Source organism: Lissotriton helveticus, chromosome 1_1 (genome assembly GCF_964261635.1).
Source record: "Lissotriton helveticus chromosome 1_1, aLisHel1.1, whole genome shotgun sequence".
In the NCBI taxonomy this organism is placed as follows: Eukaryota; Metazoa; Chordata; class Amphibia; order Caudata; family Salamandridae; genus Lissotriton; species Lissotriton helveticus.
The window spans coordinates 1,246,390,976-1,246,410,674 of NC_136057.1; the positions used below are offsets into that span (position 1 = coordinate 1,246,390,976).

Sequence of the window (19,699 nt, forward strand, 5' to 3'; positions counted from 1 at the left end):
AAGCATAGCCAATCTTCTTAAGCCGACATGTTTCGTATTTCAGTGTCAACATTTTGTCAAGGGTGCTTCTATAAGCCAAGAAGTATGCCAGGTCCAACTGCGGATCTGCAAGCATAACAACACATGTTCACTTACATTCACTTATTAACACTCATTCTATTATTAGCACTGACTTGCACTCATTCATTTTCACCAACTCTTGTGCATCTGCTCACCCTAATCACTCATTCACACTCTCTCACTCACTTTTACCCTGACTCCCTTATACTTACTCACTCATTTTGACACATGCATACACATGCATCCACAATCCCATATACAAACATACATGCTCACACATATACACGCTCTCTTCTCCAAACTCACTCTCACCCACATGCAAGCACACAACATGATTTAACACAATTGTATTTTTATTATTTAAGTTGTCAGTGAAGGTTTAGATCTTGCTGTTCCACTTTTTATTACACTAATAGTGAATAATAAAATATTACTCACTATTAAAGTTATAAAAATGAGCACAAAAGAGATAAGAGCCTGACTGTGATAATGTGAGACACCCCTGTGTTCTTGGCACTGATGTTGCCACCTCGGAGGCCAGGGGTCGCAAAGGCAGTGCCAGGGGTAGCAAGCTAGGGGCTGCAACTGTGACCACTGGGGACCCCTAAATGATGTCCATGAACCAAGTGTGGCAGTTCATGAAGTACTCGCAAACAAATGACAGAATGATATTTGGGTATCAACATGAATTACCAGAATTGAAAAGGTAGTATTTCAGTACAAAACTGGTGTAACCTCTCTGCTGTCTGAACCTACGTGATGCCACTGTTCTGTGATCCTATAAAATTGGCAGCCCTCCTGTGCATGGCCTGAGATTGTGATATGTGTGGATTTTGTTTTATTTTTCCACCTTGCCCTTTCTATTACAATCATAACATATAACTGAGATTCTTCTTTGAAGAGATCGGATAGACAAATGACAGGAAGTCAAAATGTATAAGTTTAAAAACATGATTGGAAAATGATAGACCATGTGAAATTGCAATTTCTGGCCTACTTGTATCGCCTATGGCTTTGTTAAAAAAAAAAAAAAAGGAATTTGTGGTGAAAAATTAGTATGTTGCCAGCTTATTCTCAAAATTAATTTATCAATAAATATATTGTCTCCAGACTATCGTAGATACCCATGTTGCCAAAGTAGCCCATGTGTGTTTGTATCAAATTAAATGTTTGGAAATCATGGTCTATTTCCAGATCTTTAGCTCTGGATATCCTTACCAGGCTTTGGGCATTGTTATGAAGGAAAATAAAACTGCCTTAGCCAAAGAAACAGTTGCATAGCTGGCTGAGCACAGGAACCGTCCAGGATTGGGCATTTTAAACCTAGTGGCATTACATTCCTGAGAGTTCTGATAGCACAATCATCGTGGCTTTAAAGCAAGGTTTACATCAGGTGGGCATCGAGTTGAACTGTTTAGGATTGGGGAGGTATGTTTGCACCTACTGAGCTGAGGTTGGTGGGGCAAACAATATGCAGTTTTTATGCTACTGTCATGACTTGATGAGGGCATTCACTAAGGATATTAACAGTATGGCAGATGGGGCACTCTGTCAAAAATTTGGTGGATGTTCTATCCACCATATTATACGTGCATTATAGTCAAGGGCACACTATGAGCAGAAAACAGGACATCTGTCACGTTCTAATAAAGTACCCTGTCTGACTAAGACTAAGTAAAGCCCGAAGTGCCAATGAAAGTCACGGTTACTCGTTTAAAAGGACCCAGGGACAATTTCATGCCAGCTGTTTTGGAGTGCAGGCCATGTTAATTAAGCAGTTGACACTGGTCGAAATTTGTACTTTTTGGCTAGGAAGTTTTCTGGAGCACTAAGTCCTCCGAAAGGCCAAGGAAGTAAGTTGAAGATGCAGATGGTCTCTTGAAATCAGATACATTATTGATGGGCTTCTGCTGAAGCCTTCAGTTTTTGTACCCAAAACTACCAGTGAGACAAAGTAGAATTTTGAAGGCACCTTGTGCTGGTCCAATACATTAATTTATGATATGACTCAATCAGTTTTTGGTTCTTGAAGTCTATCAGGAGGCCTAGGCTGGAATCTTTCGACAGACAGAGCTCCACAAGGCCAGATACCTTCACTTCACGGTCGCACAGAAGTCTTTTTTCACATCAAAAAGTGCCAGATGTAATGAACCTTGATATAGTGCCCGTTGGGAGTGTACCATCTCCTCCTTGGTCTGGCACTGCAGAGGTGGAATATGAATGAGAGAGTCATTTAGAGTTTAAAAGATGCAGGGCCTCAGCTAAAAAGTGATGAATGCACAGTCCACCAAACTCACAGCTCTCTTGCTTTATTTAGAGTTGGGGGAGCCTCCACGTTTCCAACGGTGGAGTCTGAGCTGGCTCTACTGTCAGAAAAGTCTGACCGACAGCCTGACCACCATGTATCCATAAGTCCATATTCTTCTGTGGAGAATTTTTCCTTTTTGGGACTGCCGGGGAAAGCCTGTTGGTCATGAATAGCAAACAACAAAAATTAAACCAACGTGCTGAGAGAAAACTTCCAGTAATTCACAGCCATTATTACTGTTTTACAGAAACAAGCCCTGCCTTTAGGGTTTTGTTTCTGCAAAGGAAAATGAAATGATTGGCACCTGCAATGCATGGTGGATGTCTGGCATTTCTGTTTTGCCAAAAGGACTCCTGCCGCACTTACAGTAAACCTATCCCTGCCATGTTTACTTGAATCTCGAAGTATGCCACCAGGAAAAAAGAGGTGAATCAGTTCTTGGCTCTGGAAAAAGCACTCTGGGTCACTCCTTCACTCTTCAGGGTGAGCTTCTGGGCAATAGATCTCTCTCTAGCCAGGGTTCTCACAGCGTCCAGTCCACAGTAGTCAACTGGGTATTGTAGGAGTAAAAAGCCCTTCTGATTTTTGTATCCTGGTTGGAGGAAACACAAGACATGCTACTTGAAGAGCAGTTTGAGTCTATGGGTCTTAGCTCGAATCAGGAGTTCTTGGGTTTTCTCTCTTCCAGCTTTCTGGGAGAGACTTTTTTCTTCCTGAATTGTCTTCACAGATCAAGGAATTTATTGAAATGGTGACGGTGAGGTGTCACAATTGTCCTGTAATTGAGAAGTTACCTACACCAAATTCTGGCTGAATTCTGTCAAAATTCCCACTACTTTTTCAGCACATACTTCTTACAATCCCTCATCCAAGTTGGACCTGGTTATCTTCCAGCACCAGGAGCCTTGTCCCTCCTTCTAGGCACTACCTTATGGAGATGATCGCCCATTGGTGAACTGGCTTTCTCTCTTATGAGAGCACAGACAAAAAGTCTAGTGTGGTTTTGGGAATGAACGGTTTCAATTCCTGAGGAGAACAGTCATCACAACGCAACTTTTACTACGCGTTGCTATTACATCGCATGCGTTACAATGCATGCAATGTTACAACGTGTAGTAAAAACTACGCATACCATTACATCGCATACGCTTTTACAACGCATGCGGTGCAATGGCTATCCACGTCGTTGTGAGAAAACAGGCTGTGTCCTCACAACGACTTGCACCGCCTCTGGAAGCAGGAAGCAGGAACCGGGAGCAGAGACGGTGACGCTGGAGAGGAACCACGAGGAAAGAGAGGTAAGGGGGTTTTTGCTTGGGGTGGGGGTTACTTTTGTAGGGTTTAGGATAATATCAAAGTAGTGTTGTAATGTTTGTGTTGTGTGGGGTTGAGTTTTACGTTTTAGGGTATTTTTAGGGTGTTTGTGTAGTGTTGTTTAGTGATTTAGGGTTGTGACAGTGTTTTAGGGTTTAGTGTAGTGTTGTAGTGTTTGTGTAGTGTAGTGTTTTAGGGTAGTGTCAGTGTTTTAGGGTTTAGTGTAGTGTTATAGTGTTTGTGTAGTGTGGAGTATTAGGGTAGTGTCAGTGTTTAAGGGTTTAATGTAGTGTTGTAGTGTTTGTGTAGTGTAGTGTTTTAGGGTAGTGTCAGTGTTTTAGGGTTTAATGTAGTGTTGTAGTGTTTGTGTAGTGTTTTAGGGTAGTGTCAGTGTTTTAGGGTTTAGTGTAGTGTTGTAGCGTTTGTGCAGTGTAGTGTTTTAGGGTAGTGTTGTAGTGTTTGTGTAGTGATTTAGGGGTTAGTGTAGTGTTGTTGTGTTTGTGTAGTGTTTTAGGGTTTAGGGTAGTGTAACGTGTGTGTAGTGTAGTATTTTAGGGTTTAGGGTAGTGTTGTAGTGTTTGTGTAGTGTTTTAGGGTTTAGGGTAGTGTAACGTTTGTGTAGTGTAGTGTTTTAGGGTTTAGAGTAGTGTTGTAGTGTTTGTGCAGTGTTTTAGGGTTTAGGCTAGTGTAGAGTTTGTGTAGTGTAGTTTTTTAGGGGTAAGGGTAGTGTTGTAGTGTTTGTGTAGTGTAGTGTTGGTGTAGTGTTTTTGGGTTAAGGGTAGTGTTGTAGTGTTGTAGTGTTTGTGTAGTGTTTTAGGGTAGTGTCAGTGTTTTAGGGTTTAGTGTAGTGTTGTAGCATTTGTGCAGTGTAGTGTTTTAGGGTAGTGTTGTAGTGTTTGTGTAGTGATTTAGGGGTTAGTGTAGTGTTGTTGTGTTTGTGTAGTGTTTTAGGGTTTAGGGTAGTGTAACGTTTGTGTAGTGTAGTATTTTAGGGTTTAGGGTAGTGTTGTAGTGTTTGTGTAGTGTTTTAGGGTTTAGGGTAGTGTAACGTTTGTGTAGTGTAGTGTTTTAGGGTTTAGAGTAGTGTTGTAGTGTTTGTGTAGTGTTTTAGGGTTTAGGGTAGTGTATCGTTTGTGTAGTGTAGTGTTTTAGGGTTTAGAGTAGTGTTGTAGTGTTTGTGCAGTGTTTTAGGGTTTAGGCTAGTGTAGAGTTTGTGTAGTGTAGTTTTTTAGGGGTAAGGGTAGTGTTGTAGTGTTGGTGTAGTGTTTTTGGGTTAAGGGTAGTGTTGTAGTGTTGTAGTGTTTGTGTAGTGTTTTAGGGTAGTGTCAGTGTTTTAGTGTTTAGTGTAGTGTTGTAGCATTTGTGCAGTGTAGTGTTTTAGGGTAGTGTTGTAGTGTTTGTGTAATGATTTAAGGGTTAGTGTAGTGTTGTTGTGTTTGTGTAGTGTTTTAGGGTTTAGGGTAGTGTAACGTTTGTGTAGTGTAGTATTTATGGGTTTAGGGTAGTGTTGTTGTGTTTGTGTAGTGTTTTAGGGTTTAGGGTAGTGTAACGTTTGTGTAGTGTAGTGTTTTAGGGTTTAGAGTAGTGTTGTAGTGTTTGTGCAGTGTTTTAGGGTTTAGGCTAGTGTAGAGTTTGTGTAGTGTAGTTTTTTAGGGGTAAGGGTAGTGTTGTAGTGTTTGTGTAGTGTAGTGTTGGTGTAGTGTTTTTGGGTTAAGGGTAGTGTTGTAGTGTTTGTGTAGTGTTTTAGGGTAGTGTCAGTGTTTTAGGGTTTAGTGTAGTGTTGTAGCATTTGTGCAGTGTAGTGTTTTAGGGTAGTGTTGTAGTGTTTGTGTAGTGATTTAGGGGTTAGTGTAGTGTTGTTGTGTTTGTGAAGTGTTTTAGGGTTTAGGGTAGTGTAACGTTTGTGTAGTGTAGTATTTTAGGGTTTAGGGTAGTGTTGTAGTGTTTGTGTAGTGTTTTAGGGTTTAGGGTAGTGTAACGTTTGTGTAGTGTAGTGTTTTAGGGTTTAGAGTAGTGTTGTAGTGTTTGTGTAGTGTTTTAGGGTTTAGGGTAGTGTATCGTTTGTGTAGTGTAGTGTTTTAGGGTTTAGAGTAGTTTTGTAGTGTTTGTGCAGTGTTTTAGGGTTTAGGCTAGTGTAGAGTTTGTGTAGTGTAGTTTTTTAGGGGTAAGGGTAGTGTTGTAGTGTTTGTGTAGTGTAGTGTTGGTGTAGTGTTTTTGGGTTAAGGGTAGTGTTGTAGTGTTGTAGTGTTTGTGTAGTGTTTTAGGGTAGTGTCAGTGTTTTAGTGTTTAGTGTAGTGTTGTAGCATTTGTGCAGTGTAGTGTTTTAGGGTAGTGTTGTAGTGTTTGTGTAGTGATTTAAGGGTTAGTGTAGTGTAATGTTTGTGTAGTGTAGTATTTATGGGTTTAGGGTAGTGTTGTAGTGTTTGTGTAGTGTTTTAGGGTTTAGGGTAGTGTAACGTTTGTGTAGTGTAGTGTTTTAGGGTTTAGAGTAGTGTTGTAGTGTTTGTGCAGTGTTTTAGGGTTTAGGCTAGTGTAGAGTTTGTGTAGTGTAGTTTTTTAGGGGTAAGGGTAGTGTTGTAGTGTTTGTGTAGTGTAGTGTTGGTGTAGTGTTTTTGGGTTAAGGGTAGTGTTGTAGTGTTTGTGTAGTGTAGTGTTTTAGGGTTTAGGGTACAGTTGTAGTGTTTGTGTAGTGTAGTGCATTAGGGTTTAGTTTAGTGTTGTAGTGTGTGTGTGTAGTGTAGTGTTTTAGGGTAGTGTCGGGGGTCGTGCAGGGTAGTGTAGTGTTATTGTAGGGAGAGGACTGGGGTCGGGGAGGGTTGTGTAGGGGTAGGGTAGTCACTTACCTTGCAAACTTTAACCACGAGTATAGCTTTACCATGCATGCCTTTGCGTTGTAATGGCATGCGTGGTAAAGGCACAGTCGTGGTAATAGTTTGCGTTGTAATGGCATGTTGTTGTCATTGTCATCGCATAGTAATACCTGCGTTGTAATGGCATGCGTGGTATTAGTATGCGATGTAATGACATACATTCATTCCTGATAGCCCCATTTGGGAACTCCACTCCTTGCCATCGGATACTGAAGTACCTTTAAACTGCAGGACAGGTACAGCACAGTGGTGTTCTCTAGAGCCATACACCAGTTATGTTGATGGTGTAAATACACACTGCAGCAAACATTTAATATTTGATATCCTCATCACTAGGGCAATTTCTGAACCAAATTACAATGGTCTTAATAGAAGGTTTGACAGTAGTTTAAAAAAAAAAGCTCACACACGGAATGGCCGTATCACAGTGTCGTAATACCAACAAAAGTTGGGCCCATAAATAGCCAAAAGATCTAGGGTGACCATGGAGAAATGGAAGATTCCTTACAATCCTCATCAATGAGCCCAATTTGTTTCTCCGAAAACCTTTGCATTCATCCAAATACACTATGCAGCTGCCCTCAAGTGTTTGGCTGTCAAAAACACACTAGACACAGACAAAAAAACAACTCCTATCTTGTGTCATTTGAGAAAATCCTACAAAAAGAGTTTCTATTATCATGGTATGTGTGGCAGGAAATATTAGGTTCAGTAAAACTTGTAATCCCCAAGATAAAATATGCAAAAGTATTTCCAAAAGCTATGTGTTAATCCCACAGGAAATTTACCTAAGAAATAATACAAGGATAAGATGATTCAATTTTTTAAAGATGTACAACATACACGCGCCTGGGGGCTCCAAGTTGTAATCAAAAGATGGCTGAATCTGCCTTTATTTGCACCTGTTTGTAAAGAAACATATACATACTTACACTAGCGATTTTTCGAGTCTGCCTCCGAGAGATCCAACTATCTCACCAAGTGTGCAGAACACCTGCCCGAGAAAATCCTGAGAAAAAGCATAAAAACACAACTTAAGAAGGCTGGCCCATAATGCTCAGATCTAGTTTCGTAATATTGCTACTGTTAGCATCATTTTGGACGTCTTTAAAGTCAACCTTTCATCATATTTTCTTTTAGAACTCAGCAGTCAGATCATCAAAAGTGAGCAGTGAATAACATCGCAAGTACTACGAATCTACAGAGAAGAAATTTGGACTACCCTCAGATCAAAACCAAGATTTGTTATAAATTTTTATATGGTGTAGAAAAAATAATTCTGACGATTAGACATTGTCGCTTTTTAACCCTTTTGCTTCTTGCCCCCTCCACCCCTCCCCCCCCCCGCTAAGCCTTTTTTTGGCTATTTGGGGTAGTTCGCACTTAGGCCCCTGTAACATTTTGACCACATATGGTATTGAGAGAGCGCAAATCAAGAAAAATATAGAAGTGCACCATATTTACAAGCACGTTGTATTAGTTTAGTAAACATTATATAAGAGTGTTGAATCTATAGAGTGAAAATATATAATAGTGTCTTATTAAAATAGAATACTTATATCAAGTGTGAAAAGCTAATGTAGATGTCTGTAGAGATGTTGGAATGATGTTGAAATCTCATGTTATGTGTCTGTTGTAGGGGGAATGTAATGCTGCTAAACGTAGAAATGTGTAGGCCACATGGCAGTTCACATAGAGTACAAGATGCTGTTACACTCTTACACGATGGTGGATTTTGATGTTATTGTAATTCAAAGTATTATTGATCCTAGAACTGAAATATGTTTTATAGACGTTTCATATAATCATTGTGTGTAATAAGTTAAAATGCTGTTTAGAAGAAATTAAATGTTTTGCAGAGTGCCAAGGCCCGTTCATGTAATTCTAACAGGCCTGAATAGACAAAGTCATTTCGTTTGATCTGTATGTGCTCGTTAGAGAAAGGTCGTGTTAAGCACAAACTGTGGAGCCTGTTCAAATGGTTTACGACTTAAAGATATGGTGGAGGCCGGAATTTGGGGCCCACAGTACAAGTGTCTGTTTGCAGGTGCGAGGAGGTTTTAATCAAGAGAGTGATGAATAGACTTTTGTTCAAGAGAGCCAGGCACAGGCCTGGAGGAGTCTTCAGGAATTTCCTGGGGGTACCGTCTTGCCGGAGAGGAGCCTGGGAAGCAAGGTCAACGCTAACGATGGGCCCAGAGGAGTACCAGCATGGAAAATACCAGAACCAACACCACGTGAGGGGCGTCTCTAAAGGGCGTTTCCATTGTAAATGTGATTTTGTATTAGGGACAGCACCCCTGGGTGGAGTTAAGGCAGATGATCTGAGGAACCTAAGAGAGCGGATGGGTAGGCAGATAGGGAACTGCGAGACATCGTTTTTGGAACAAACACTAAGGGAAGTGTGTGATCTTCTTTGAAAGTCACCACTGCTGACACCTTTTTAGGTTAAGATCTTGCTAAGTAGGGATGTCACTTAGTCTAGTGTAGGGACAGTCTAATCTGATTTCTTTCCTTTCTGTAAATGACTCATAAGCTACAGCTTGTGTCTATTCTTGCAACTTTGATGATTTTTGAATTGGTTTTGGTAATATTCTTCTGCCGACTAAGAGCATTTAGAAAATTCATGTTTGTATTGATACCCGTATATCTTTTGAACCTTATATTGAGATGTTTGTATCTCCAGTTAAGTTTGGCTTTGTAATAAACTTTTAAACTTTTTAAAGCTTAAGTGGTTCTTTAGAGTGAAGTAAGTCATTAACTGATTGACCTAGTAGTGGATTGCCTTTTACTCTATGACAGGTACCAACGGTTCAGTCGACCGGAGTTGGGATCTAGATCTATAACAATAGACCAGAAATGCTGCGTTAACAGTTGGTAGCAGAGTGAGGATGGTTACCTTCTTGAGGAAGGTGATCTAGACTAGGTTAAGTTTACCCCAAGGTCCCTAGAGATCGAGAGGTGGCCCGCCGAAGAGGGTGCTGACAGCGCGAGAGAAAAGCAGCAGAATCGGACGAGAGTGAGTATAACAAGGGTCATGCGTGGACAGATTGCGGTGTTTTGTGTTGTATTTGTAGTGTAATGTAATGCGGAGTTGAATGCCTGTAGTGTGAATGAGAGAGGGTTGTGAGCGCGCGCAACCTGGCAAAATCTTAAGTTCGGGGAAGAGCTTAAGTGGTTCGGGTGTATCGAACATCCAGAGTAGTTGTCGACCAGAGAAAAGGGGGTCATGAGGTACCATTGATCGCCCGCAGGGCCGAGATAGGGGGAATGCAAGAGTGAGTGTGTGGGTAATGGACGCAGGTGGAAAGTTACCGTGTGCAAGTAACCTATCAGAGAAGGCGATTGTCTGGACGTACACGGAAAGACATTTCGTCAGTTAAGGTGACAATTACAGTTAGACTGTGGACGTACAGTCAAGGAAAGTGATCGCTTGGACGGAAGTAATCATTTTTCAGAGTATGAATGGGACGCATGCATGACCGGGAGACGAGCGGAGAAAGGAGGGGAACAGCTGCGAAAGGGGGACGAGTGACGTCAGCGAGAGCCGCTCTGTGATGGGCCGGTTGGTGTGAAGCCACGCTGTGATAGGCCGGTTGGTGTGAAGCCGCGCTGTGATAGGGCGGTTGGTGTGACGTCAGCGAAGAGCCGCGCTGTGATAGGCCAGTTAGCGAAAACCGCACTGAGAATGGTGGATTGTCATCAGGAAGTAAACGAACGCGGAGAAAAATAGAAATTCGTAAATTTTGAACATGAAGTGTTTTAAATGTTTGAGAGGGATTTTTAAGAGAAAAAGAAGAGAATCCTATTCCGGGGAAGAGGCACCGCCGGAGGGTACACCAGCTCACTATATGGCAACGAATGTTGGGTTGCATACTATACTGTGGCTTGGGACTTGGAGTAAGATTACAGAGGGGAATGAGGAACTGACTTTTCCAAAATACGGAACGTTTAGATTAGAAGTGTTACATCAGTTGAAAGCAGTTATGTCCTCATTGAGACCTTTGCCTAGACCAACACAGTTTGAGGCGCTTAATGCATGGATTAGGGCGGCGCACGACAGGAGTCAGAACAGACGCCAGGAAAGGGTACGGCGATCAGTGAGGGCAGTGCAAGATGCCAAATGGGATGCGGAAGCCAAGAAGTGGAGGGTACAGGTGATTGAGGTGGATAAGTTGTACCCCATGAGAGAGGTTACAGGTGGAAAGAAACCCTTAGAAGATGATGATGAGAGCGAGTCGGAGGACGGTCTAATAAATAGGTTGTTGATAGATAAACCACCTCCGGACAATAGGGAGATAGAGGGTACGGAGCTCTCAAGGAAAGGTAGGGTTGACATAGAAGAGAACAGGCCACTCCCCATAACGGATTGGGTACCTACCAAAGGTGAGGAGACACCTCAACATAGTCCTGTACAGAGAGTAGTCAGAAGGGTTGTGGTGCAGAAGATGCCAGCAAAAGAGAGGGTTGAGTCTTATGGATTGCCAGGTGCTCTTCAAGTACCCGTTACCATAGGTCCTGTAGTGTCGGTTTACCACCCAGAGAAAGGGAGAGAGAAAGAACAGGTACGGCTAGAGAAAGAGAGAGTTGAAATGGAGAGAAGGAATAACACGACAAATGCCTGGAGGCAATTGCCGGGACCGATAACGTGGAACACCCCATTGGAGTCAGCAGTGGATCCCGTAACAGAACAGGGGGGTCAGAGAGGACCGATGGACCTGAGGGGACCACGGCCGAAATCCTATAAAGAGTTGAGGGCTGACCTGAGGGAATGGGATGGGTCCACAGGAGTACCGAGCAACAGGTCAGGAGCAGAAGCAGAATGGGGAAGTCGAGGAAATGGAATATTATCTCACTGCGGGGCTAGCGAAAGCAGTCAGGAGTGGGAAGGTAAAAGTCAGGAGAGTAGAGGAGTTACACATCATACAGACAGAGGAAATGGGCAGGAACAAAGAGGCAGAAGTACGGAGTGTGGAGAGACATCTCGTCCCATTCAAAGTGAGGAAGACCAAAGGACCCAAGAATACAGAGATAGGTTTAGATGCACTCACCACGCACCTGGAGATAATGTACAGCACTGGAGTCGTGGGAGCATAGGGAACAGTGAAGGATCTTGCCATGGGTCGAGTGATCAGAGATCACCGGCAAATGCTGAAGAAATGGGAAATAATGGGATGTCTTACCATGCACCTAGAGTAACCATGCAGAATGAGAAATATGTGACTATGGGAAATAGAGGAGTGTTTCACCATACACCCAGAGAGGATGGAACTGCATGGGACCTGGAGAGATGGGAGCAAGGGAGGACTCCCCATAACTCGCCTGAGCCTAGACGTAGGACTCAGAGCTGTGATGGGAGAGATGTAAATGGATTCTCTAGAGATGGCATATTGAAAGCTGTAATAAAAGCCAAAAGACTCGACGTGTCCAGTTTAAAATCTGACCTGGACGAGATAATAGATGGTACAGTGCCGATAGAAAGGATTGACATGTACGAACAAGATGAGCTGCTGTTTATAGCAAAGGACATCACTCGAAAAGCCAGAGCAACTCATGAGAAACTGTCTGAACTGGCAGACAAGTATATGGTAGATTTGTCCAGAACCAAGGCATTACAGGGTAACCACAGGTTGCATTATTCAGATCAGGACCTAGATGAGAGGAGGACAACTGGATTAAAGACACAAATAGGGGAGTTGATCACAGGAATAAGAGCATGGAGAGATCTGGATAAATGGGAAGAGAGGTGGTCGAAAAAGGGAACTGTTAGGCGAAGTGTGAATGTGATGTCTCCGGAGGGAAGACTAATGCAGATGGAGGCATTCCCTTTGCAAGAAATAGCGAATGGGAATTATGTACACGTACCCTGGAGTAGGGGAGATTTGGCTGCCTTTACCAACTCATTTCCGAAGTTAAGGGAGAACCCTGTAGAGTGGTACAAGCAGGTAGAGAGGTTTGTGAAGATCTCAAAAGTATTGTGGATTGATTTGAACACCTTGTTTGACATTGTGGTCCCAGGAGACTTGTGGATAGCATGCAAGGTTAGTGTCGAGTGGCCAACTACAGAACCAGCAAGGGATACTCGTACTAATGGACCGTCAGAAACAGTAATGTTAAAATACGATAGGGTAATGACATGGCTGAAGGAGAAGGTGCCACCACAAGACATAGATTGGGTAAAAATAGACCGAACAAGACAGGAACCAAAGGAGACAGTCCATGAGTATTATGAGCGATTGCTGAAAGCATTCAAACAATACAGTGGACTAGATGTAATGGACCCCAAGGATATAGGACAGTTTGTATCAAAGTTTGTTTTGGGGTTGAGACCTGATATTTGTCTGATGATTCAGCAGCATTTAATTTGTTGGCAAAACAAACCATTGGATGAGATTCTGAGATACGCAAGATACTGCAGTGATGAGATAGAGTCCAAAGCAAAGAAATTAAAGGAGAAATTGATGATGGTGCAGATGCAGTCAGCTGGAAAGGGAGGACAGCAGCAACAGGGAACAGGGACAATGGGACGGAAATCAAACAATCAGAATAAGGACAACGAGGAAAATCCGAGACCTAGAATAGACTTTGCTACATTGAAGAAAACGACAAAGTGTCATCAGTGTCACCAGGTGGGACACTGGAGACGCGAGTGTCCCTATAACCCTGAAAACGGAGAACTGGAAGTTCTAGAGGAGGAAGTTCAGGAAGTTCCAGTTCAAAGGGTGACCGTGACAACGGGTAAGGTGGCCAAAGGGGGGATTTCGGCTCCACGAGCTCAGTTCCCGCAGCCACCAAAGATTACGACAGGAGGGAAGGTCTATAGACAAATGCCTTTGTTCACAGGTAAAGAAGAGTGTTACTACGTTGATCCATTGACGGGACGACGTGTAAGTAGAGAGGAGGACTGTACCCTCGGGGCAGTTCTAGAAGTGGATCAAAGAGGACCGTTTGTTGAGGCTGAAGTGGCAGGGTGTCCTACAACATTCTTGGTGGATACTGGAGCTACTCGATCAAATTTGAGATCGGCAGTGGTTCCAGATCTACCAATGTCGGGGGAAACGATTCAGGTGGTAGGAGTTGCAAATAAGAGAATGAATAGCCCTTTGACGGAACCAGTATCAGTGAAAATAGGAAACTACACGGATGAACATCAGTTTGTAGTATGTGATTCGAGTCCTGTGTGTCTGTTAGGAAGGGACCTATTGTGCAAACTAAACTGCACAATATACTGCACACCTCAGGGAGTAGAGGTACAGACTACAGATGATGATGCTACTTTTAAAGTTACGAATTCAAGAACATGCATAGAACTGTATCCTACCCTGACTGTGGAGGACCTTCCTTGGGACTTACGAGATGCAGTGTCATCAGAGGTATGGGATTTTACTGGAGAAGAGATAGGACTGATCAAAGGAGTAGAACCAGTGAAGATTATGGTTAAACCAAATGCTGAATATCCAAGAACGCCCCAATACAAACTGACCCCAGAGACAATTGCAGGAATAAAACCTGTAATCGACTCTATGATAAAACAGGGAATACTGAAGGAAATTGTGGGAAGTCCATGCAACTCCCCGATTATGGGTTTGCAAAAACCTAGTGGGAAATTTAGAATAGTGCAAGATCTTCGAAAGATTAACAACATAGTTGTTTCATGTTGTCCAGTGGTACCGAATCCATCAGTGATATTGTTTCAGATACCATTCCAAGCTGAGTGGTTCACAGTGATAGACCTTTGTCAGGCTTTCTTCTCCATCCCATTGGATGAAGAGAGCCAGTACCTTTTTGCTTTTAAGCTGGAAAATCGCGTTTTAACATGGTGTCGTATCCCACAAGGGTATACAGAAAGCCCATCAATTTTCAACCAGCTGTTGAAGAAAAATCTTGAAAGTCTGGTACTGCCACAGAACTCGGTTCTGGTCCAGTACATAGACGACCTACTTGTTGCGTCAGAAACGGAAGAGGCTTGCAAGACAGATACCATTGCATTGCTGAACCATTTAGCTGAAAATGGGCATAAGGTATCTCCGAACAAATTGCAGTACTGTCTGACAGAAGTACAGTACTTGGGTCACAGGATAGAAAAAGGAAAGCGCAAGGTGTCACCAGATAGGATAGAGGCGATAATGAAGATGAATGCGCCTACGACACAGAGAGAAGTCAGGATGTCCTAGGAATGGTTGGTTATTGCCGACAGTGGATAGCTAACTTTTCACTGAAAGCAAAACCTTTACAAAAACTGACGCACAAGGAGGTGAGTGATCCGGTACCATGGGACAAGGATTGTTTGATGGCGTTTCTACAGCTGAGAGAGGACTTGTGTCGTGCTCCGGCTTTGGGGATGCCTGACTATGAAAAACCATTTTCACTTTTCTGCTGCGAAAGGGAAGGTTGTGCTTTGTCAGTTTTGGTACAGATACATGGAAATGCCCGTAGACCAGTTGCATACTTTTCGGCTACCTTAGATCCAGTAGCCGCAGCGTTGCCCGGATGTCTCAAATCCGTTGCTGCAACGGGTGTCAGCATTGAACAGTGTGAACATTTTGTCATGGGACACCAGTTAGTGGTGTATGTACCTCATTCTGTAGAACTGTTAATGACCAGGACCAAGACACAGCACTTGACCAGTAGTAGGCTCACGCGCTACGAGCAAGTTATACTTGCTGCGGAGAACGTGACCCTTAAGAGGTGCTCTGTTTTGAATCCTGCTACATTGATGCCACTTCCTAATGATATTGAAGGCGAGGAATGTGAAGATCACGACTGCCTTGATGTGACTGAACTATGCACGAAGCCAAGACCAGATATCGTAGATGAGCCGTTGATCGACCCTTATGAAATTTTCTTTGTTGATGGCTCATGTTTAAGGGACGATACTGGTCGGTTGAGAGCAGCTTATGCTGTTTGCACCATTACTGGAGTTGTGGAAGCCGCTTGCCTGGAAGGAGTACACTCCGCACAGGTGGCAGAAATCATTGCATTGACACGTGCCTGTATAGCAGGAAACAAAATTAGAGTCACCATCTATACGGATAGCCAATATGGTTTCGGTGTAGTTCATGATTTTGGGCAGTTGTGGTCTCAGAGAGGTTACATGACCTCCTCTGGTTCGCCTATTCGAAATGGAGAATTTGTGCGACTGTTGTTAGAAGCATTACAAGGTCTTTTTATTTTATTTTTTTATTTTTTATAAAACCTTTATTGATGAGCAATAGATTGTACACAGCCAATGGCCTACAACCTGTCTTGCGCAGGCCGGCAGCGTTACATATGCACTTTGACATAGAGGCGAATGGGGTCATGAAAACAGTAACGATGAAGCAAGGCAGAATATATCCACAGCAAATCCCCATCTACCCTCCATGCCGGCCATTTTGGGAGGAGTAGTCCAATCATGTCTCAGTGGGGCCGCAATGTGACAAACTGGCCATGTACAAAAAACAGCAATATGGTATGAGGGTTCGTTTTTTTTTTTGATAATGCATACGAACTATCAACAAGATAACAGTCCCAACATTGATGCTCTAAACAGTGCGGAAGAAGTACGTGGATCTAGGTGCAGATCCGTCAGTCAGGCGGAGGAAGGTGGGGGGGGGGGGGGAGGGGGAGCAAGCCCTGTCCTGTACAGGATGTATAGGTCATGACCTCGGTGACCCTTACCATGGCGTGGGTATTACGGTATGGCAGCATCTGTAAGAGGGGTTAACTACCGCAAGGCAGCGTTGTGCGGAATGGGGGGGGGGCGGGAGGGGCTGGGTGTTACTGCTGAAGTAGTGACCTACCCGTGTGTGTTCAGAATCTCAATGTGATTCCAACCTGTATGAGATGCGCAGCTACGTGCTTGGGGGGGGGCAGCGCCCAGTAGGACAAAGAAGGGAGGAGGAGAGTAGAGGGGCCAAGGTAGTGGGGGAGGGGAAGGGTGGTGTTGGGATGGGGGTACATCTAGTCAACAGGGTCCTCATCGGCCACTCGGGGTTCGACCGCCTCTGGGAGTGAAAGGAGATACGAGGTCAGAGGGGCCCAAAGCTCCTTAGGGCGCGACTTCGGGGGGAGCAGATCAGCATATGCGTGCAGGTGTTCCTGCCATGTTGTCATCGTGGAGAGCCATATCTTAAATTTGGGTGCGCGGCCCCTACCCCAACGACATGCTACATGTCTTTTAGCAAGCAGAAAACCCAATGCCAGGAATTTACGGTGTTTCTTAACTGAAGAGGGTAGGAGACCAAGTAGTGCGATCCTAGGGCAAGGCGTGGTGTCCACTCCCGTCATGTCCCCCAGTGCCTGAAATATAACCATTACAAGGTCCAGCTGCAATTGCAATCGTCAAATGCGTAGCCCACACCAAAAATACAGATTTTGTGTCACAAGGTAATAGATATGCAGATGAAGTTGCCCGCTATTGTGCGGAGCACGGATATTCTTTCACGGAGGTGGAAGTAGGTGGGGCTCAGGAAAAGACAGAGTTAAATATGATGCTAGAAACAGTTGATACTTGGGAGGATTTAAAAGAGATGCAAGAGAATGCACCTGATTCTGAGAAAAAGGCATGGGAACAGCAGGTTGTGTGAAAAGTGAAATGGATTTCTGGGTTTCAGCAGATGGTAGGGCAGTATTACCTGAGGAATTTGTGAATCCAATGGCACGACAGATACATGGTCCAGTACACTTAGGAAGAGATGCCATGCTGAGGGTATTTAGGCAGACTTGGTATTGCCCTAAGTTTAGGATTGCAGCAGAAGCAGTCTATAGGAGATGCGTTACTTGTCAACAACTGAACGTAGGGAAAAGAACACCAGTTACAATGAGTCACATTGGGAGGTCTGGGGGGCCTTTCAACAGAATGCAATTAGATTTCATTGAGATGCCAAAAAGCAACCGCCTCAGGTATGTTCTGGTGGTTGTATGTATATTTTCCAGATGGGTCGAAGCATACCCTACACGCAGGTGCGACACACTCACAGTAGCAAAGTTGTTGCTTAGAGAGTTGATCCCGCGCTTCGGGGTGCCGACCTCCCTGGAATCAGATCGAGGAACTCATTTCAACAGTGAAGTTGTGAAAATGCTTTGCTCTGCATTGAACATTGATCAGAAGTTGCACTGCAGCTATCGACCAGAGGCTTCAGGTATCGTGGAGCAGATCAACGGCACTTTGAAGTCCCGAATAGCCAAAGTATGTTCATCGACTTCCTTAAGTTGGCCTGATGCTCTGCCCTTGGTACTCATGAGTATGCGTAGCACACCAGACAGGAGGACAGGTCTCTCTCCACACGAAGTTTTAATGGGGAGGGCAACGAGACTTCCGTCTGTACCGACTACAGCTTTGTTGAATATTACAGATGACCTGATCCTGGACTACTGCAAGGGTCTGTCTGACGCCATTCATTCTGTGTCTCTTCAGGTGCAGGCTGCTGAAGTTCCATCTTCAAGAGATCTATGTCACGACTTGTGCCCAGGTGACTGGATCCTGCTGAAGAAGCACGTCCGGAAGAACTGCCTAGACGTGCGTTGGAAGGGCCCCTATCAAGTTATCCTGACGACGAATACCGCTGTGAAGTGTGGAGGGCTGCCAAACTGGATACACGCTTCCCATACTCAAAGAGTTCCAGCACCCCTGGAAGAAACAGCTCCTTTCATAGATGAAAATCCAGCTGTGGACGGCGAACCACTAGAGGGGATCAGTCAAGCTGTGGGGGTGTCGGAAGAAGTTGGGAGCGCTACAGATCAAGAAGAGGGACAGGACGGCAGTGAAACTGAAGTTGCCACAGAAGGAGAAAGTTGCTGTGAATACGGCTCAGACCCAGATCAAGCCCAGAGTGATCAAGAACTGAATGGGAGAACAAGATACAGGAGAACAAGGCGTGGAGAAGATAGTTGGCCTGAAAGAAGGAAGAGGCCAAGCTTGAAGCCACCTCCAGAGAAAACTCTTGCCCCTGTATCTGAAGACTCGGATTTGGACGAAAGTGCACAAGGACAGGAACAGGAAGGTCCGAGAAGATCGAGGAGGGTGCGGGTGCCTAGCAGAAGATACGCTACTCCTGAGTGGACCTACCTTGCTGCAGATGTCCAGTGTACAGGGAACTGGGAGGGTGAGGGAAGTGACCCTGATCAGTACTGACCCCATCATAACAGTGGCAATAGTGTTGTTGATACCGGGAGTGGAAGTCGAAGGGTTGCTGACACTCAATATCCCCTATCCTCCTTATCTGAGTGGAATAAGAGACCTGGTTTTAAACAGAATAGATTTCCCGACTTGTTGTCCATGGAGGTCAATACTTGGGGAGGTCCTTCTTCGTTTGGAAATATTAGAAGCCGTGATTAGAGTCGCTGGAACACGTATAATTTTGGATTGCTAAAAGACTGTGTGAAAGACTTTGTAAATAAACAAATTGAGAGATAACCTAGCGTCAAGTGGAAGAAGAAGAAACTAGGGACTTCCATTTAGTGGATGGAGAAGGGCTAGGGTTGTCTGTTGCTATAGAAACAAAGACTGATCTTGCGGAGAAGATTATCAGCTTCCAGGTGTGGTTCGAAAAGAGACATTGTACAAAGGGAAGAGACATTGTGCTGTGAAAGAAAACTGGAACTACACTGTTTGAGAACATGGAGGTTGGCAACCCGAACCGCAGGGCCAAATGTATAATAGGCACACTTTTAGTGGGAGTGATTTTTCTTATAGCTTTAGTAGTTACTATATCATATGTAGTGGGACATGAAAATGAAGAAAAGGCTGCAAAGGAAGAAAAAATGTTATCGACACAGAAATCTACTATTGCTGGTAAAAAGGGGGACAATACAGAGAAAGATAAAGCTTTACTAGCAGCAGAGACTCGTAGGTTACATGTAGATGAATCACAGGGTAATTTTAAATCGAATGCATATGCTAAATTGCTTTATGAATATATTGATGTTATGGAGGCTAAAAATTGTTACGTTTGCATGAAATTGCCAGCCTCTGTAGACGAAGGTATCAGATATCATCATCTTCCATTGACTTATGGAATCACATGTAGTTTGTTGCTGAGCATATTTTATGAACGAGATGGGTTTGAATACTATTTTTCGAATTTCGATGCTATTTTACCTGAAGTGCCGAACTACAAGCATTTAAATAAGTGGGATTATTATAAGAGTGAAGACAGATTACAGA

The 19,699-nt window shown here is 43.7% G+C and overlaps 1 protein-coding gene across 2 annotated transcripts in view; it reads right to left on the reverse strand.

Moving 5' to 3' along the window:
- Window positions 1-19,699, reverse strand: part of CPNE8 (copine 8) — a 1,123,798-nt gene that overhangs the window by 706,099 nt on the left and 398,000 nt on the right. For both annotated transcript variants that reach the window (XM_078679874.1, XM_078679883.1), the window contains one exon: window positions 7,485-7,561. In XM_078679874.1, the coding sequence (XP_078536000.1) occupies window positions 7,485-7,561 (77 nt within the window). The remainder of the gene's footprint in view (window positions 1-7,484; window positions 7,562-19,699) is intronic.